The sequence below is a fragment of the Stomoxys calcitrans genome, chromosome 5 (genome assembly GCF_963082655.1).
Source record: "Stomoxys calcitrans chromosome 5, idStoCalc2.1, whole genome shotgun sequence".
Lineage (NCBI taxonomy): Eukaryota > Metazoa > Arthropoda > Insecta > Diptera > Muscidae > Stomoxys > Stomoxys calcitrans.
The window spans coordinates 126,470,435-126,491,896 of NC_081556.1; the positions used below are offsets into that span (position 1 = coordinate 126,470,435).

At 36.9% G+C, this 21,462-nt stretch overlaps 2 protein-coding genes across 4 annotated transcripts; one reads left to right on the top strand and one right to left on the bottom strand.

Moving 5' to 3' along the window:
- Nucleotides 1-715: 715 nt before the first annotated feature.
- LOC106093999 (uncharacterized) lies at nucleotides 716-6,342 on the bottom strand. The gene is made up of 4 exons (XM_013261175.2): nucleotides 6,102-6,342; nucleotides 1,104-1,177; nucleotides 921-1,038; nucleotides 716-866 (listed from the first exon to the last, which is right to left on the bottom strand). The coding sequence occupies exons 1-4, from the start codon at nucleotides 6,280-6,282 to the stop codon at nucleotides 781-783; spliced, it is 459 nt and encodes a 152-aa protein (XP_013116629.2). The 5' UTR covers nucleotides 6,283-6,342; the 3' UTR covers nucleotides 716-780.
- A 6,574-nt stretch (nucleotides 6,343-12,916) lies between these two features.
- LOC106093912 (uncharacterized) lies at nucleotides 12,917-14,210 on the top strand. Of its 3 annotated transcripts, none has more exons than XM_013261080.2 (5): nucleotides 12,917-12,967; nucleotides 13,325-13,482; nucleotides 13,695-13,777; nucleotides 13,848-13,977; nucleotides 14,043-14,210. In XM_013261080.2, exons 2-5 carry the CDS (start codon nucleotides 13,350-13,352, stop codon nucleotides 14,159-14,161), a joined length of 465 nt encoding a protein of 154 aa, XP_013116534.2. In that variant the 5' UTR covers nucleotides 12,917-12,967; nucleotides 13,325-13,349; the 3' UTR covers nucleotides 14,162-14,210. The 3 variants fall into 3 exon arrangements, with proteins under 3 accessions (XP_013116534.2, XP_013116541.2, XP_059226008.1); XM_013261087.2 differs by lacking the exon at nucleotides 12,917-12,967 and adding an exon at nucleotides 13,066-13,151; XM_059370025.1 differs by lacking the exon at nucleotides 12,917-12,967 and having other exon boundaries at nucleotides 13,306-13,482; nucleotides 14,043-14,209.
- The last annotated feature ends 7,252 nt before the right edge of the window (nucleotides 14,211-21,462 follow it).

The window sequence follows — 21,462 nt, forward strand, 5'->3', positions numbered from 1 at the left end:
AATTTCGAGAAAATCGGTTCTGCCGTTTTTCAATCTATACGGAATTGGCTAATGTGCCCATTTTGGGCTTTTTTGTTGGGGTAGGGTGACCCCCTATACTTCGACATGAATTTGACTTCTATCTCTACTGTGCAACATCTTATCCCATCTTCCCATCTTTGCATAAGCGACTTCGTAGCCCTATGTATCCCGTTAGGATACCAAAAGCCATACGGACATCCTTCTAACCTTCTTTCAATAATAGCCTCGTCGTCTCACGATCCGGATATCACCGTAGGCTCTTCCTCGTACTACCAACCGTTTCGCTATTCCACAGTGTTACATGTGCGTTCACAGCCCACGGCCGTTACTCGGACTGTGTCGACTCGAAAGGCTTCGGGTTAAACAAGTTTATTGACGGAAGTTCTCTGGCCTTCACTGCAAAATTGTCTCCTTTTCATATTCCTTACTTCACATTGGCCTGGTCTCCGAATGATGCGCATAGTGCCACCCTCAGGGAAGGCGTTAATCTCTCTCTTACACTCCAAGGCTGTTCGTGACCTTACCGTCCTGCTTGTTAATCCTCACGTTAACATTACATCGCTAGGCATTCTGTGATCGGCCCGATTGCCGCCTGAAGGACCATATTATGGCCAGGCAGTAGAAAACAAATCTCAGTTCCTGGGTTCTCAATGGCCCATTCTGTCCCTTAGCATTGATCGATTTGTACGGCATATTTAATAGTTATTTTCAAATGTTTTTTATTCAATCAGCCAACAAATGTTTTAAAAGTCTAATTCTTTATTTGCCTAAATAAAGCTTGGCCTTCTTCTCCTCAATTATTTCACAGAATACAGCGCGAACAGGGTTTGCCAGCAAAGCAGTTGCTATAAAAATAGAAATTTAAATAAAATTGCAATTTCATGATTTAAACGACTTACTTGTAATCATTGTGAGATATATGGAAATCCATTTCTCTTCCGAGTAGAACATCTCTTGGTTATATATGTAATAGATGGGGAGCAGTAGTAGCAATGGAATCATTGAGGGTATATTTCTCTGGAAGGACATTTGCAGTGTTTCATTGCACTTAACTCTCTTAAATGTCATGTAAGCCCACTTACCTTGACAACGCCAACAATAAAAATTGGGACAAGAATGATAGCGGCCATAAAGTATATGAAATTAATAGTGGTATCTAAAATTATAATAACAGAAAATATAATCTTATATATTGGGTTGCCCAAAAAGTAATTGCGGATTTTTTAAAAGAAAGTAAATGCATTTTTAATAAATCTTAGATTGAACTTTAATCAAATCTACTTTTTTATACTTTTTTTCTAAAGCAAGCTAAAAGTAACAGCTGATAAATGACAGAAGAAAGAATGCAATTACAGAGTCACAAACTGTGAAAAAATTTGTCAACGCCGACTATATGAAAAATCCGCAATTACTTTTTGGGCAACCCAATACCAAGTAAAAAGGCATTAGGTTCAGCCGGGCCGAACTTTGGATACCCACCACCTCGGGTATATATGAAAAACCCCTTTTCGTCACAATCCAGTGAAAATGGGATAACTTATGCACCCAAATTCGACACGGATATTGAGTGGTCTACTAAATATAAGTCACTGTTGAATTTTGTAATCCAAATTTAAACAAAATCGGGTAATAAATAAAGCTTTTATGACCTTCAGACCCTTAATCGGCATATCGGTCTATATGGCAGCTATATCTAAATATAGTCCGATCTTTACTATATTTGGGTCGGATAGCGGTTAGCCTAAAACTATTTACTGTTTAAAATTTCAGCGAAATCGGATAAAAAATAAAGCTTTTATGGGCTTCAGACCCTTTATCGGGATATCGGTATGTATGGCAGCTATATCTAAATATAGTCCGATCCGAACCATATTTGGAATGGATGTCGGGAGAACAAACACATCCCACTGTTTCAAATTTCAGCCAAATCGGGTAATAAATTAAGCTTTTATGGGCTTCACACCCTTTATCGGCAGATCGGTCTATATGGCAGCTATATCTAAATATAGTCCGATCTATACCACATTAGGGTCCTATGTTGAGAGGCGTAAAGCTACTCACTGTTTCAAATTTCAGCAAAATCGGTTAAAAAATAAAGCTTTTATGGGCTTTAGACCCTTTATCTGGAGATCGGTCTATATGGCAGCTATACCTAAATATAGTCCGATTTGATCCATATTTAGGGCAGATATCGGGAGGCTTAAGATAACCCTCTGTTTCAAATTTCAGCGAAATCTGGTAAAAAATAAAGCTTTTATGGGCTTCAGATCCTTAATCGGGAGATCGGTATATATGGCAGCTATATATAAATGTAATCCGATATGGACCATATTTGGGTCAGATGTCGGCTTAAGTCCACTCACTGTTTCAAATTTCAGCGAAATCGAATGAAAAATAAAACATTTATGGGCATTAGACCCTTTGTTGGAAAATCGGTCTATATAGCAGCTATATCCAAATATGGTCCGATTTGGCCTATTAAAAAACTTAACCAGCGTGCATCAAAAATACGTATCTGTGCCAAATTTCAGCTCATTATCTCAATTTTTGAAGGCTCTAGAGTGATTACAACAGACGGACGGACAGAGGGACAAACGGATAGACGGATAGACACACCGACACACAGACATACTTAAATTTTACGACGATCCGAAATATATATATACTATGTAGGGTCGGAAACTGATATTTCGATGTGTTGCAAACGGATGTGAACACTAAACGAATTTACACCCTATCCTACGGTGGTGGGTATAAAAATCAATTTGTGTTTGTTTGTCGGTTTGTCAAAAACGGCTGAACCGATTTTCTTGAAATTTTCACAGATGGTGCATAATGATCCCGTGGTGAAAATAGGGTACTACCCCCTTACCCTAATTTTCGGAAACGTCAGATCACGGAGATGGGTGGTGCTATTTAAGCGAAATTTTGTGTGCTCTCATATAGTACCCTACAAATAAAAATTTGGTATCCAAATTTCGGATGGGGTACCTAGGGGGGCTGCCCCACCTTAAAACCTACCAAACATATATTTAGACCAATCACGACAATATGGGACTCAAATGAAAGGTATTTAGGATAAGAAAACGTATCTGATATCTAATTGTCGAACTAAGTTTTGGGGGATCACCCCACCTCCCAAAACACCCCTAAATCGGACATATTTACTGACCATGGCAATATGGGACTTAAATGAAAGGTATTTGCGAGTAGAATATGAATCTGATATCCAAATGTGGGACCAAGTGTTTGAAGCACCGACCCTCCCCAAAAACACCCCCAAAGAGGATACATTTACGACCACCGCAATATGGGGCTCAAATGAAAGGTCTTTGGAAGTAAAGCACAAATTTGATATCAATATTCGGGAAAAGTGTCTATGGGGCCACTTCACCCCCATAACACCACCCAAATAGGCAGTATTTGCTGACCACTACAATTTGAGGTTCAAATAAGAGAGGTTTTAAAGTGGAACACGAATCCGATATATATTTTCAAGGCCAACTCACTGAGTGGCCGCCCATTCCCCAAAACACCCCCCAAGCCGATCATGTTTGCCGACTATGGAAATATGGGGCTCAAATTAAGGGTATGTGGGAGCAGACCACGTACCTAATATCAACATTAGGGGCCAACTGTTTAGGGGACGTCGCAACACCATAACAACCCGCAAATAGGACGTATTTGCTCACCAAGACAATTTGGGTCTTAATGAGAGTGGAACTTAATATTCATAGTTTTTAGGGCGAATACCCCAAACCAGACATATTTGCTGACTTTTGCAATAAGGAGTTTAAATGAGATTAGAAAACGAGTTTGATATCCAATTTTGAGGGCAATTTCAATATGGGGTTCAAACAAATGATATGTGAGAATAGAGCACGATGCTGATATATTTTCAGGGCTGAGTGTTTGGGAGACCACCCCACTCACCAAAACATGGTCGGTAAATATGCCCGATTAAGGGTCAATATGGAGCTCAAATGAAAAGTATTTGGGAGTAGAGCGCGGAATTGATACCCACTTTTAGGAAAATACCTCAAAAACAGCAATTATTTACTAATTATCGCATTATGGGACTCAAATTAAGGTATTTAGGAGAAGAATACGAATATCCAATGTGGGACATGTATTTGGGGCACTCCTGTTCTCCAAAACGCCCCCCAATGTTATTACAAATTTACCGAAAATGTGGGAATATGTGGATAAAATGCAAGGAAGGCTATATATAGGCTACATAATTTTTCGATATCGGAGGGGGGTCGGTCCCTCCCCCTTATGCCAAAAACACAATCCAATATGAAAAGTGGACCGATCGGGACAATATAGGTATCAAATGAAAGGTATTGCAGAGAAGAATACGAATATGGTATTATAATTAGAGTCTAAGTACCATCTGGCCGCCCCAACCCCAAAACTCCCCCAAACATAGATATGGGCCATTAATTTTAATATGGGGCTCAAATAAAAGTTATTCGGGAGTAGATTTCGAATCTGGCATACAAAATCTGATCGAAGTATTAGGGGTCGCACCACCCCTCAAAAACGCCATTAAACCCATTATGACAATATGATACTTGGCTGAACCTATTTTCTTAGCATTTTTATAGATTGTGTACGTTTGGCTGAAAGGAAACATAGGCTATATAATTTTCGGTATCTGATGGAGGCGGACCCTCCCCCTTACCCAAAAACGCCACCCATATCCGAAAGTGGTCCGATGGGCACAATAAGGGTATCAAATGAAAGATATTGGAGACCAGAACACGAATATGGTATTAGAATTTGGTTTCATGTAGCCAGAGGGTGGCGCATTTCCTCCTAAAGATACGTCAAATGGGTTATTGGACCCATTACGACAATATGGAAGTCATTTGAAAGGTATTTGAGAGTAGAAAGAATTTGATTTGATATCCAATTTTGGAGCCAAGTGTTTTGGGGTACGCCCTAAAGCACCCCCAAAACTGAACTTAATTTCCGTTGGGAATAAAGAGTGAATTTGATATCTATTTTCAGTAAAAATTGCCGGTGGCCGGCCCAAACCCGAAATCCCCTTCAAACGGTTCATATTTACCTGCCATGGCAATATGGGGCTCAAATTTAAGGGATTTGGAAATGCAGCACGAATTTGATATCCATATTTGAGTCGAAATGCCTGAGGTGCCATCCCTCCCCTAATGAGAACATTACCCTAAGGAAGAACATTACCAGCAGGAACCGAGAAGGGGCAAATTCTCACACATCAATGAGTGCTTTTCGATTCAAGTTTAAACTCAATGATAAGGGACCTTTTTTTATAGCCGAGTCCGAACGGCGTCCCTCACCTACATGGGAAAAATTTTTTAAATAACCATGCATGGTATTGTACCTCACAAATTTCGCCAACATTAAGAGGGGATAAACACCGCTTTGTTCGATGTTCTCGCCAGGATTCGAACGCGAGTTCAATATCCCCATTCAAGGCGAAGTGTCCCTACCCAAAAAGGATATTAGAGAGTTAAAGAAGGCGCAGCGGAGCGGGCCCGGTTCGGCTAGTATATAATAAAAAATAATATAATGTGGAAATGATAAAAATGTTTATAATTTTTAAAAGGTTGTTTTATAAGCGTTTTTAAAACCATAAAAGTCTCGTCATTGCGTTTGTTTCATCTCGAATCATAACTCTGTAAACCTGTTAAGTACAAATGTTCTTGATGATCTTGTCAACCTAGGTTAGCTTAGGTTGGCAGAGAATGATACCAAGACATTGTCTTCTATCCACGTTGGCCAGGTTAAGGCCCATTGTGTTTCATCATCTTCCCTCTTCTCCTTTCGATGAATTGCCTTCACCAAACTATCCGCCCATTAGCTTACTTTCTGATGCCAACCGGATAAAATGCAAACGCCTTTATTCTGCACGGATTTAGGCCTCATCCTATGTCGATCTAGACATGTCCGCCCGTCCGCCCGTCTGTCGGTATGTCGACATCTCGAAAGATTTCGAACAAATCCAGCACTTCTTTAGAAATTGTGCTCTGATACTTCTTATTCATATATAGGACTTTGAGGGTTACAAATGGTCCATATCTTTTAATTCTTACCACTCTTTAATTTTGCCAAAAGCTTATCGGGGTTTGACCAACTATCCTTATCGTTTTCTTTATCACGAAGTGCTTCAATGACGCTAAACTCATCATAGCAGACTGTCACATAGTACAGAGAATTAACGAATACTAAAAGTGCTGTCAAAATACACTGTTTGGACATCTGGCTAAGAGCCATGGTTATGATTTAGATCGTCAAATGGAGGCGCTAAACAGCTGCAAGCTTTGTGTAAACAACCCCACGTCTCAAATCGTACTAAATCCGGGAGTTTATAAATCTTATAGCTTGCGGAAAGAACCACAATAAATAAAAGTTCGGTAGCGCCGAATCTTATATACCCTCCGCCATGGTTCGCATGGTACCTTAACAAAACCAATCAACCTATACTAATAAGAAGTATTTGTAAAAATTAACAAGCGCCTGGCTGTACTCCTTCGAAAGTTAGGGTGCCTTCGATAGATGGACTGACATGGCCGGATAGACTTTAAATGTCATGACTGCCAAGAATATTTGTATACTTGATGGGGTCTTAGATGAATATTTTGAGGTGTTACAAAGAGAATGACGAAATAAGTGTACACCCATCCTATGGCGGAGGGTATAAAACAAATTAAACTTGACAATGATAACATTTGACCCATAGATGCTATGATGATGACAATGTTATGATAATAACTAGGGTTCGGATTTTTTTGCAAATAAATATTATTTGGCAACTGCGTTGGTATATTGCATATCTACCGGAGGGATTGAGGTTTTCAAGTCAATATAAGTCTACGAGAAAAATATTATTTGAAAAAACCACCTCATTTGCCAAATAAAAGATGTGCGAATTTTAATTTTGCACAAAAATCCGGACTCTAATGATAAGCTTAGATTTTGCAAATTACAGATAAGTGGACGAAAAAACAAATCAATTGGCCAAAAATAGAAAACTTGTGAAAAGACCCATTATATGAAACAAAACAAAAGTTTAGCTGAGAACAAGTAAAAGCCCGTAAAGTTCGGCCGGATCGATTTCGGATTTTGAGTAAACTTCTCAGATATTGTGCAGTTGTCGAGGAAAGCGTTGTACAAAGCTTTGGCAATATTGGTCAATAAATACGCTTGCAGTGGCTCTAGAAGTGAAAATCGGGCGATATACATATATGGCAACTATATCCAAATCTGATCCGATTTCTATTAAATTCACCAGCAATGTCAAAAATAGTAAGAAAATTCCTCCTGCCAAATAACGAGAGAATCGGTTAACAAATGAGCATTTTATTGCAATATTTCTCAAAATCGGAAGAACATATATAAGTGAGCTATATTCAAATCTGAAATGGTTTTGAGCAAACTTCTCAGATACTGTGGCAGTTGTCAAAGAAAGCATTGTGCAAAATGTTACTCTAAAAGTTAAAATTGGGAGATATATATATTGGGTTGCCCAAAAAGTAATTGCGGATTTTTCATATAGTCGGCGTTGACAAATTTTTTCACAGCTTGTGACTCTGTAATTGCATTCTTTCTTCTGTCAGTTATCAGCTGTTACTTTTAGCTTGCTTTAGAAAAGAAGTGTAAAAAAACTATATTTGATTAAAGTTCATTCTAAGTTTTATTAAAAATGCATTTACTTTCTTTTAAAAAATCCGCAATTACTTTTTGGGCAACCCAATATATGGCAGCTATATCTAAATCTGAACCGATTTCAATGAAATTCACCTATAATGTCGAGAGTCAAGAGAAAATACGCCTTACCAAATTTCGAGAGAATCGGTTTACAAATGACCATTCCTATATCTTTGGGAGGAGAGAATGATCCATTTGCTGAAAGCGCCAAAAAGCTGGGTGTTTTGCTGGACAGCTAATTGAACTTATATTCCAACATTTTGGAAAGGACAAGAAAGGCAGGTATTGCCCTATACACCTGCAAGAGAGCCATTGGCAAAATTTGCGGGTTTAGACCGCTTGTTATGCACTGGATATGTACTGCAGATGTCAGCCCTATAATGTTATATGGTGTTAGGGTCTGGTGGACGGCGCTTTAAAAGTCCATTTACTGTTCAATACTCAGCGGGATCCAAAGAATGGCTTGCTTGTTCATCACAGCCCTAATGAGGACTACTCAATCTGATGCACTGAATGCAATGCTACATCTAATGCCTCTGGACATTGTGGCTAGACAAATTTCTGCGACAACTGCTGTGTGGCGATAAGGAAGCTTTCCCTTTGGTCATGTGTCGGCTACAAACAATGTGTTATCCTTGATACAATGCCCGAAGTTATAGGCAGTGTGGATTATACATTGCCTGAGCCTCTTTTCAATTCTTATCCGATTTGGCGAAAATTGTGCTAATTATGGATATAACTGCCATGTTTGTATATCGCCCGATTTTCATAGCCTGATATAGCAGCCATATGAACCGATCTCGGAACTTGACTTCTTCAACCTCTAGATTGTGCAATTCTTATCCGATTTGGCTGAAATTACGCAAGAATGGTCCGAACCGGTTAATAACCTGATATAGCTTCCATATAAACCGATCTTGGATCTTGACCTTTTACCCCTCTAGAGGGCGCAATACTTGTCCAATTTGGCTGAAATTTTGCATAGGGTGTTTTGCTTTGACTTTCAAAAACTGCTCTAGTTATATTCCAAATCGGTTCATAACCTGATGTAGGAGCCATATGCACCGACTTCGGAACTCAATTTCTTGAGCCTCTAGAGAGCGCAATTTTTAACCGATATGGCTGAAATTTCGCCTGAGGTGTTTTGCGTTGACTTTCAATGGTTCTAAGATGGTTCAATTTGATATACCTGCATTTTTTTGACTTTCAATAACTGTGCCAAGAATGGATCAAATCGGTTCATAACCTTATAAAGCTGCCTTATGAACCGTTATACTGATTATATTTCTTTAGCCTCTAGAGGGCGTAATTTTTATTCGATTTGGCTGAAATTTCGCATTAAGTGTTTTTTTTTTACTTCTAATAACTGTACCAAGAATGATCTGAATCGGTTCATAACCTGATATAGCTGTCATGTAAACCAATCTCGGATATTGACTTCTTGACCATATAGAGGGCGCAATAATTATAGCTGCCTTATGAACCAATTTCCTAATTAAATTTCTTAAGCCTCTAAGGGGCGCAATTCGTATCCCATTTGGCTGAAATTTTGCATGAGGTGTTTTGTTAAGACTTCCAATAACTGTGCAAAGAATGGTCCGAATCGGTTCATAACCTTATATAGCTGACATATAAACCGATCTCGTATATTGACTTCTTGACTTTGTAGAGGGCGCAATACTTATAGCTGCCTAATAAACCGATCTCCTGATTATACTTCTTATTCCTCTAGAGGGCGCAATTCGTATCCGATTTGACTGAAATTTCGCATGAGGTGTCTATATTTTGACTTCCAATAACAGTGCCTAGAATGGTCCAAATCATTCCATAAGCTGATATTATAGCTGCCATATAAACCGTTCTCGGATCTTAGCCTCTAGGGGGCGCAATTCGTATCCGATTTAGCTGAAATTTCGCATTAAGTGTTTTATTTTGACTTCTAATAACTGTACCAAGAATGATCTGAATCGGTTCATAACCTTATATAGCTCCCATATAAACCAATCTCGCCATTATACTTCCTGAGCCCCTATAGGGGGGGTAATTCCTATCCGATTTGGCTGAAATTGTGCACAATGGCATCTTCAATGGTCTCAAATATCCAAGCCGGGTTTGGTCCGATTTGGATCATTACCTAAGTTAAATCCAATAACATAGAAACTTTTATTCAATATCCTTTGTTTGCCTATTAAGAGATACTGGGCAAAGAACTTGATCCAAGGTGGAGGGTATACAAGATTCGGCTCGACTGAACAATTTAATATCAGCAGACAGTGTTTGCTGATATCAGCACACTAACTAAATACTAAGTTTCCCATGAACATTCCATTAAGGAACAGGGGATACTTCTCTCATATCAATGAGTGCAGTCCGATTAAAGTTTAAGCTCGATATGATACTTTTTTATGACTTGGTCGAACTGCATGCAGGATACCTTACAAATGAGGCCAACATTAGTATGGGGATAACTATGGCTGAAAATTTTGTGGAAAATGTTGTTGATGCGTTTGGCGTCATAGTCGGACATGCTAACCTCTGAGCCTCGGCACATAAATTATTTTTTTTATTTCATATCAGCAGACTGTGTTTGCTGATATCAGCACACTAATTTCTCTGGTTGTAGCAGCTGGGCAAAATGTTCTTTCATTTTCCTACGCACAATATGATCTGAATCGGTTCATAACCTTATATAGCTCCCATATAAACCAATCTCGCCATTATACTTCCTGAGCCCCTATAGGGGGGGTAATTCCTATCCGATTTGGCTGAAATTGTGCACAATGGCATCTTCAATGGTCTCAAATATCCAAGCCGGGTTTGGTCCGATTTGGATCATTACCTAAGTTAAATCCAATAACATAGAAACTTTTATTCAATATCCTTTGTTTGCCTATTAAGAGATACTGGGCAAAGAACTTGATCCAAGGTGGAGGGTATACAAGATTCGGCTCGACTGAACAATTTAATATCAGCAGACAGTGTTTGCTGATATCAGCACACTAACTAAATACTAAGTTTCCCATGAACATTCCATTAAGGAACAGGGGATACTTCTCTCATATCAATGAGTGCAGTCCGATTAAAGTTTAAGCTCGATATGATACTTTTTTATGACTTGGTCGAACTGCATGCAGGATACCTTACAAATGAGGCCAACATTAGTATGGGGATAACTATGGCTGAAAATTTTGTGGAAAATGTTGTTGATGCGTTTGGCGTCATAGTCGGACATGCTAACCTCTGAGCCTCGGCACATAAATTATTTTTTTTATTTCATATCAGCAGACTGTGTTTGCTGATATCAGCACACTAATTTCTCTGGTTGTAGCAGCTGGGCAAAATGTTCTTTCATTTTCCTACGCACAATATGTGCGCATGGGACATGCTTAGGTCCAATCATCGGGTATGCGTTATTCTATCCAAATTGAGCAGACAAGCAGATGCCTACTCCTTATCAGCGTGTCGGCTCAGGTCTTGAACAGTTCAGCCGGTAACCCATAGGCTAATGCTGCCTTATTGTTTTCAGACGGGTTATTAATACTACTTGGACCTCGTCTGACTAGACACAGCGATCGGTGGTATAGACCGGAACGAGCTTGCTCGCCTACAGAAGCTTGACGAGGATTGCCACCTCCACATGCAAATGTTGCTACAACAACAACAACAACTAGTTGGTACATATTCCATACCATCATCAGGGATTTGTTCCATGGTATACTTTTGGTAACCCTCATCGGATACCAGCAGCTGGGAAAAATGTTCTTCCCATATCCTCAGCACACTATCTGTCTCAGTTAGGGCGCCCCGGTAGCCGAGTTGGTAGCGTGCTGGGATTACCAGTACAGGGGTTGTGGGTTCGATTCCCGCCAAAAGACTTGGTCTGTCGCTACTGTGGTATCACATGGACTTAAAATTGTCTAAGTGAGTCTGTAAAAGGACTGCCACTCTTACCTAACCTAACCTGTATCAGTTACTAGACTTCCTTTTTTGTTTCAGCAGGAGGATGTGCCTGCAAAATTTCCGCACTTCAATTTGACTACTGTAATTTGTAACAGTGAGTTATTTTAAGCCTCCCAACATCCGACTCAAATATGGTTCAGTTCATATAACTGCCATTGTGACGGATCTCCCGATAAAGGATCTGAAGCCCACAAAGCTGTACTTTTTGATTCGCTCACACTCTAGTCTTTCCATTTTCCTCTTCTTTTTGTGTAATAGACTATTCTTCTCTCTTTTTCTTCCAATACTTTTCCCTCAAGTAATGATTTGCTACTAATTGCAGGGATGCTCACATTTTTGGCTACAGTAGCATTACGGCACTTCTGGGGGCAATCTTGGCATTCAAGTATGCGTTTCGTGTATTTTCCATGAAGAAGGCCATGGTTTGCCATTGTGCCACTATGTCATGGGGAGAAAGTGTGATAAAGGGACACGTTTGTTATTGGAACTGCCTTATCAAGTATGCCGGCGCTTTAGAACGCCATTGGCAGAAAGTTGTTGTTGCTTACTTGCTGGCGCTTAATAGTGCTTTGCAGGGATGGTCTGCATTTAATAATGCAAAAAAAAAGACTTTTTTGTTTGGTTTGCCAATAGTTCGGCAAGTGAAACTTAAGTGATTCTTTATTGGCCAAATGGTCATCTATTTATATCATACATAACGGTATTTCTTAATCCTACTTTTTTATTTATTTTTATCCTTAAATTAAACATAAAGCATTTTGTAAACAAATATTTAGTTCTAAACAGGTGTGCAGTGCTAAACAGCTGATTCAGCCCAGGGTATACTTATGGAAGTAACGATCATTTCGAAAATAAGACACAGGTGTTCTTTCTTTGAGCCATTTGTTCAGTCGAGTGCGTTTTCTTCTCTTTCGTCGTTCAGCTTTAGTGGAGTGTAAAATCTTACGTTTCTCCCCACTCTTAAATGGCGGGCTTCAACTTTAATCGGACTGCACTTATTGTTATGAGAGAAGTATCCCCTGTTCCTTTATGGTATATTCATGGGAAATTTAGTTCTTTTAACTTAAATGATGGCGAACCTTTGCTGAAAGAAAATTATGATCCGCATCAATGTTTGCTCCTTGTATTGATTGTACAATACAATACCCTGGATGAATACCTTTCATCAGACACAACGTTATCAATATCGTTTCGCATTACTTCATCGGGAGACAATCATGTGGTCTTGTGACACACAGACATTATGAGCTCATTGTTAGATTGACACTGAAAGTGATTCTATTTTAAAACAGTTGGGTTTTTGTTGTTTCTTTAATAAAAATAACAATGAATTATCATGATTTTAATACGCTGTTCCCCAATAGTGCTTTAGCTTATTATAAAATAACTAAATATTATTAGCTTCTTCTTTATCTCACTCTCGTTATTTCTGTTAAATGTTCAATCCAACTGCATATTCTAAGGTTATCTAAAAGGTCTTTGATTATATTTTTGGACACAAGTTTAGCATGGCTCTCTGAGTTTTGGATTGCATTAAATAGAATTGTATTAATGAATTAGTTAGCAGTTTTGAAAGAAGCTTATTCCAAGCACAGATCAATATACAAAGTTGTATATTTGCAATTATTTTTTTTTTTTATTTTTAAAGAAAAAAAGTGAAATTCCATTAGGAAATGGGTTTAAGTTCCCTTTCTCGTCATACCGCTATAGCGGCATTATTTTTAGTGGCTGCCAGCATTGTTGCCATATATTGGGTCTATGAGGATATCACGAATAAACGCCTACATCCCACCGATGATGATGATGGTAAGTCATAAAGTGAGTTTCAATTCTTCAATTGGGTGATAATGTCAATTTGTACCTCTAGTGATTTTTCAACTATTTCTGCTACCAAAATTTCGTGCTATTTTCTTTCATTTGCTTATTTACATGGAAGTCTTAGAGAGTGATTCTTTATGATGTTCCTTTAAGAACTTTCACTGATAGCAAATTAATTTGATTTTATTCTTTTTTTTTAGATTTTACCTTAGAGTATGGGGAATTGGTTCTCTATATGATTGGTATATTGGCATCTGTGCTCATGTTCCTTGGCGTTTCTATGGTAAATACTTTTCTATGGCAATTTCAATAGTCTATTGTTAAAAATCTTCAACTTTTCTTTATATGTACAGAGACGACGATTCCTGTTGATACCCTTGTTTTTTGTAGGCCTGGTTTTTGTTGCATTTAAAGCTTATATGTCATACAGAATCTATCGTGACGACATTAATGCTTTAGGTTTTAATGCATTCCTGTATGGAGGTAATTGAACGATAGTTTATGACCTTTCAATTTAGGTATTTACATTTTTTTTTAATTTCGTTCAGGCGGAACATTTGCTGTTCTGAGTCCAACATATGGTGTATGGCGTGAAATAAAGGCGGAGGATGCCCAGAAGCACAAGAAATATGAACCAACAACTGAGGTGAAAAAACTTCAGCAATAATTATTAATACCTAAAAATATTTTCTATGTAAAACACATAGTTATTTTATGGAAATAAAGAGCTATGAATGGATGGAATGTCTGTCCATTTCAAGCTAATTTTACATAACCTAAAAACTTGTGAATTTTTAGTGAGGTTGGGAGATTTTCTTTGGATAATTGCCATGTTTTTCATATAAAATAAATAAACCTATACGGTATAGTTTCATCCAGCACCACTACGGAAAGAGATTTTCTTCGCGAATCCAACGGTGTCTCAAAATTGTTGGTGTTCGCAAAACTAAGGATGTTACAGTCATTTCGAACTCACTTTGGTTTTTTTTGCATTTTTCGGATAATAATTCGGCGATTTTGCGCTTGTTTTTTGAAGAAAAAACATAGGGGTTGCACTTAACCGAATTCTCAGCCATAATCTTCGATACTGTATACAAAACTCAAAAAAATTTTTTTCGCATCGAAAATTGAAAATTTTTGCAAGGGGTTAGCCTTGCTAAAAAAATTCGAAAAAAATAAAATGTGAAATTTTAACTAATTTCGTTTATTTTGCGAATCGTCTTTGAATTTCGAACTGCGGAATGCTTAAAAATGTTCGCTATTCGAAAAAACTAAGGAGTTACAGCGTTTTAGGCCTTGAAAACGACTTTGAATATATGCGCGAAAACAAACTAAGTGTTTGCTATGTTTTTCATAGAAACCTTTACAGTATAGTTTCATCCAGCACCACTACGGAAAGAGATTTTCTTCGCGAATCCAACGGTGTCTCAAAAATGGCGGTGTTCGCAAAACTAAGGATGTTACAGTAGTTTCGAACTCACCTTGGTTTTTTTTTTTCATTTTTCGGATAATAATTCGGCGATTTTGCGCTTGTTTTTTGAAGAAAAAACATTAGGGTTGCACTTAACCGAATTTTCTGCCATAATCTTCGATACTGTATACAAAACTCAAAAAATTTTTTCGCATCGAAAATTTAAAATTTTTGCAAGGGGTTAGCCTTGCTAAAAAAATTCGAAAAAAATAAAATGTGAAATTTTAACAAATTTCGTTTATTTTGCGAATCGTCTTCGAATTTCGAACTGCGGAATGCTTAAAAATGTTCGGTATTCGAAAAAACTAAGGAGTTACAGCGTTTTAGGCCTTGAAAACGACTTTGAATTTTTGCGCGAAAACAAAATTAGTCTATGCTATGTTTTTCATAGAAACCTTAACGGTATAGTTTCATCCAGCACCACTACGGAAAGAGATTTTCTTCACGAATCCAACGGTGTTTCAAAAGTGGTGGTGTTCGCAAAACTAAGGATGTTACAGTAATTTCGAACTCACCTTGGTTTTTTGCATTTTTCGGATAATAATTCGGCGATTTTGCGCTTGTTTTTTGAAGGAAAAACATAGGGGTTGCACTTAACCAAATTTTCTGCCATAATCTTCGATACTGTATACAAAACTCAAAAAAATTTTTCGCATCGAAAATTGAAAATTTTTGCAAGGGGTTAGCCTTGCTAAAAAAATTCGAAAAAAATAAAATGTGAAATTTTAACTAATTTCGTTTATTTTGCGAATCGTCTTCGAATTTCGAACTGCGGAATGCTTAAAAATGTTCGCTATTCGAAAAAACTAAGGAGTTACAGCGTTTTAGGCCTTGAAAACGACTTTGAATTTTTGCGCGAAAACAAACTTAGTGTTTGCTATGTTTTTCATAGAAACCTTAACGGTATAGTTTCATCCAGCACCACTACGGAAAGAGATTTTCTTCACGAATCCAACGGTGTCTCAAAAATGGTGGTGTTCGCAAAACTAAGGATGTTACAGTAATTTCGAACTCACCTTGGTTTTTTGCATTTTTCGGATAATAATTCGGCGATTTTGCGCTTGTTTTTTGAAGGAAAAACATAGGGGTTGCACTTAACCAAATTTTCTGCCATAATCTTCGATACTGTATACAAAACTCAAAAAAATTTTTCGCATCGAAAATTGAAAATTTTTGCAAGGGGTTAGCCTTGCTAAAAAAAATTCGAAAAAAATAAAATGTGAAATTTTAACTAATTTCGTTTATTTTGCGAATCGTCTTCGAATTTCGAACTGCGGAATGCTTAAAAATGTTCGGTATTTGAAAAAACTAAGGAGTTACAGCGTTTTAGGCCTTGAAAACGACTTAGAATTTTTGCGCGAAAACAAAATTAGTGTTTGCTATGTTTTTCATAGAAATCTTAACGGTATAGTTTCATCCAGCACCACTACGGAAAGAGATTTTCTTCACGAATCCAACGGTGTCTCAAAAATGGTGGTGTTCGCAAAACTAAGGATGTTACAGTAATTTCGAACTCACCTTGGTTTTTTTTGCATTTTTCGGATAATAATTCGGCGATTTTGCGCTTGTATTTTGAAGAAAAAACATAGGGGTTGCACTTAACCGAATTTTCTGCCATAATCTTCGATACTGTATACAAAACTCAAAAAATTTTTTCGCATCGAAAATTGAAAATTTTTGCAAGGGGTTAGCCTTGCTAAAAAAATTCGAAAAAAATAAAATGTGAAATTTTAACTAATTTCGTTTATTTTGCGAATCGTCTTCGAATTTCGAACTGCGGAATGCTTAAAAATGTTCGCTATTCGAAAAAACTAAGGAGTTACAGCGTTTTAGGCCTTGAAAACGACTTTGAATTTTTGCGCGAAAACAAACTTAGTGTTTGCTATGTTTTTCATAGAAACCTTAACGGTATAGTTTCATCCAGCACCACTACGGAAAGAGATTTTCTTCACGAATCCAACGGTGTCTCAAAAATGGTGGTGTTCGCAAAACTAAGGATGTTACAGTAATTTCGAACTCACTTTGGTTTTTTTTTTGCATTTTCGGATAATAATTCGGCGATTTTGCGCTTGTTTTTTGAAGAAAAAACATAGGGGTTGCACTTAACCGAATTTTCTGCCATAATCTTCGATACTGTATACAAAACTCAAAAAAATTTTTCGCATCGAAAATTGAAAATTTTTGCAAGGGGTTAGCCTTGCTAAAAAAAATTCGAAAAAAATAAAATGTGAAATTTTAACTAATTTCGTTTATTTTGCGAATCGTCTTCGAATTTCGAACTGCGGAATGCTTAAAAATGTTCGCTATTCGAAAAAACTAAGGAGTTACAGCGTTTTAGGCCTTGAAAACGACTTTGAATTTTTGCGCGAAAACAAACTTAGTGTTTGCTATGTTTTTCATAGAAACCTTAACGGTATAGTTTCATCCAGCACCACTACGGAAAGAGATTTTCTTCACGAATCCAACGGTGTCTCAAAAATGGTGGTGTTCGCAAAACTAAGGATGTTACAGTAATTTCGAACTCACCTTGGATTTTTTTTGCATTTTCGGATAATAATTCGGCGATTTTGCGCTTGTTTTTTGAAGAAAAAACATAGGGGTTGCACTTAACCGAATTTTCTGCCATAATCTTCGATACTGTATACAAAACCCAAAAAATTTTTTCGCTTCGAAAATTGAAAATTTTTGCAAGGGGTTAGCCTTGCTAAAAAAAATTCGAAAAAAATAAAATGTGAAATTTTAATTAATTTCGTTTATTTTGCGAATCGTCTTCGAATTTCGAACTGCGGAATGCTTAAAAATGTTCGCTATTCGAAAAAACTAAGGAGTTACAGCGTTTTAGGCCTTGAAAACGACTTTGAATTTTTGCGCGAAAACAAACTTAGTGTTTGCTATGGTTTTCATAGAAACCTTTACGGTATAGTTTCATCCAGCACCACTACGGAAAGAGATTTTCTTCACGAATCCAACGGTGTCTCAAAAATGGTGGTGTTCGCAAAACTAAGGATGTTACAGTAATTTCGAACTCACCTTGGTTTTTTTTTGCATTTTTCGGATAATAATTCGGCGATTTTGCGCTTGTATTTTGAAGAAAAAACATAGGGGTTGCACTTAACCGAATTTTCTGCCATAATCTTCGATACTGTATACAAAACTCAAAAAATTTTTTCGCATCGAAAATTGAAAATTTTTGCAAGGGGTTAGCCTTGCTAAAAAAATTCGAAAAAAATAAAATGTGAAATTTTAACTAATTTCGTTTATTTTGCGAATCGTCTTCGAATTTCGAACTGCGGAATGCCTAAAAATGTTAGTGTTTGCTATGTTTTTCATAGAAACCTTTACAGTATAGTTTCATCCAGCACCACTACGGAAAGAGATTTTCTTCACGAATCCAACGGTGTCTCAAAAATGGTGGTGTTCGCAAAACTAAGGATGTTACAGTAATTTCGAACTCACCTTGGATTTTTTTTGCATTTTCGGATAATAATTCGGCGATTTTGCGCTTGTTTTTTGAAGAAAAAACATAGGGGTTGCACTTAACCGAATTTTCTGCCATAATCTTCGATACTGTATACAAAACTCAAAAAATTTTTTCGCTTCGAAAATTGAAAATTTTTGCAAGGGGTTAGCCTTTGCTTAAAAAAAATTCGAAAAAAATAAAATGTGAAATTTTAACAAATTTCGTTTATTTTGCGAATCGTCTTCGAATTTCGAACTGCGGAATGCTTAAAAATGTTCGGTATTCGAAAAAACTAAGGAGTTACAGCGTTTTAGGCCTTGAAAACGACTTTGAATTTTTGCGCGAAAACAAAATTAGTGTTTGCTATGTTTTTCATAGAAATCTTAACGGTATAGTTTCATCCAGCACCACTACGGAAAGAGATTTTCTTCACGAATCCAACGGTGTCTCAAAAATGGTGGTGTTCGCAAAACTAAGGATGTTACAGTAATTTCGAACTCACATTATTTTTTTTTTGCATTTTTCGGATAATAATTCGGCGATTTTGCGCTTGTTTTTTAAAGAAAAAATATAGGGGTTGCACTTAACCGAATTTTCTGCCATAATCTTTGATACTGTATACAAAACTCAAAAAATTTTTTCGCGTCGAAAATTGAAAATTTTTGCAAGGGGTTAGCCTTGCTAAAAAAAATCGAAAAAAATAAAATGTGAAATTTTAACTAATTTCGTTTATTTTGCGAATCGTCTTCGAATTTCGAACTGCGGAATGCTTAAAAATGTTCGCTATTCGAAAAAACTAAGGAGTTACAGCGTTTTAGGCCTTGAAAACGACTTTGAATTTTTGCGCGAAAACAAACTTAGTGTTTGCTATGGTTTTCATAGAAACCTTTACGGTATAGTTTCATCCAGCACCACTACGGAAAGAGATTTTCTTCACGAATCCAACGGTGTCTCAAAAATGGTGGTGTTCGCAAAACTAAGGATGTTACAGTAATTTCGAACTCACCTTGGTTTTTTTTGCATTTTTCGGATAATAATTCGGCGATTTTGCGCTTGTATTTTGAAGAAAAAACATAGGGGTTGCACTTAACCGAATTTTCTGCCATAATCTTCGATACTGTATACAAAACTCAAAAAATTTTTTCGCATCGAAAATTGAAAATTTTTGCAAGGGGTTAGCCTTGCTAAAAAAATTCGAAAAAAATAAAATGTGAAATTTTAACTAATTTCGTTTATTTTGCGAATCGTCTTCGAATTTCGAACTGCGGAATGCTTAAAAATGTTCGCTATTCGAAAAAACTAAGGAGTTACAGCGTTTTAGGCCTTGAAAACGACTTTGAATTTTTGCGCGAAAACAAACTTAGTGTTTGCTATGTTTTTCATAGAAACCTTAACGGTATAGTTTCATCCAGCACCACTACGGAAAGAGATTTTCTTCACGAATCCAACGGTGTCTCAAAAATGGTGGTGTTCGCAAAACTAAGGATGTTACAGTAATTTCGAACTCACCTTGGATTTTTTTTTCATTTTTCGGATAATAATTCGGCGATTTTGCGCTTGTTTTTTGAAGAAAAAACATAGGGGTTGCACTTAACCGAATTTTCTGCCATAATCTTCGATACTGTATACAAAACTCAAAAAAATTTTTCGCATCGAAAATTGAAAATTTTTGCAAGGGGTTAGCCTTGCTAAAAAAAATTCGAAAAAAATAAAATGTGAAATTTTAACTAATTTCGTTTATTTTGCGAATCGTCTTCGAATTTCGAACTGCGGAATGCTTAAAAATGTTCGCTATTCGAAAAAACTAAGGAGTTACAGCGTTTTAGGCCTTGAAAACGACTTTGAATTTTTGCGCGAAAACAAACTTAGTGTTTGCTATGTTTTTCATAGAAACCTTAACGGTATAGTTTCATCCAGCACCACTACGGAAAGAGATTTTCTTCACGAATCCAACGGTGTCTCAAAAATGGTGGTGTTCGCAAAACTAAGGATGTTACAGTAATTTCGAACTCACCTTGGATTTTTTTTGCATTTTCGGATAATAATTCGGCGATTTTGCGCTTGTTTTTTGAAGAAAAAACATAGGGGTTGCACTTAACCGAATTTTCTGCCATAATCTTCGATACTGTATACAAAACCCAAAAAATTTTTTCGCTTCGAAAATTGAAAATTTTTGCAAGGGGTTAGCCTTGCTAAAAAAAATTCGAAAAAAATAAAATGTGAAATTTTAATTAATTTCGTTTATTTTGCGAATCGTCTTCGAATTTCGAACTGCGGAATGCTTAAAAATGTTCGCTATTCGAAAAAACTAAGGAGTTACAGCGTTTTAGGCCTTGAAAACGACTTTGAATTTTTGCGCGAAAACAAACTTAGTGTTTGCTATGGTTTTCATAGAAACCTTTACGGTATAGTTTCATCCAGCACCACTACGGAAAGAGATTTTCTTCACGAATCCAACGGTGTCTCAAAAATGGTGGTGTTCGCAAAACTAAGGATGTTACAGTAATTTCGAACTCACCTTGGTTTTTTTTTGCATTTTTCGGATAATAATTCGGCGATTTTGCGCTTGTATTTTGAAGAAAAAACATAGGGGTTGCACTTAACCGAATTTTCTGCCATAATCTTCGATACTGTATACAAAACTCAAAAAATTTTTTCGCATCGAAAATTGAAAATTTTTGCAAGGGGTTAGCCTTGCTAAAAAAAATTCGAAAAAAATAAAATGTGAAATTTTAACTAATTTCGTTTATTTTGCGAATCGTCTTCGAATTTCGAACTGCGGAATGCTTAAAAATGTTCGCTATTCGAAAAAACTAAGGAGTTACAGCGTTTTAGGCCTTGAAAACGACTTTGAATTTTTGCGCGAAAACAAACTTAGTGTTTGCTATGTTTTTCATAGAAACCTTAACGGTATAGTTTCATCCAGCACCACTACGGAAAGAGATTTTCTTCACGAATCCAACGGTGTCTCAAAAATGGTGGTGTTCGCAAAACTAAGGATGTTACAGTAATTTCGAACTCACTTTGTTTTTTTTTT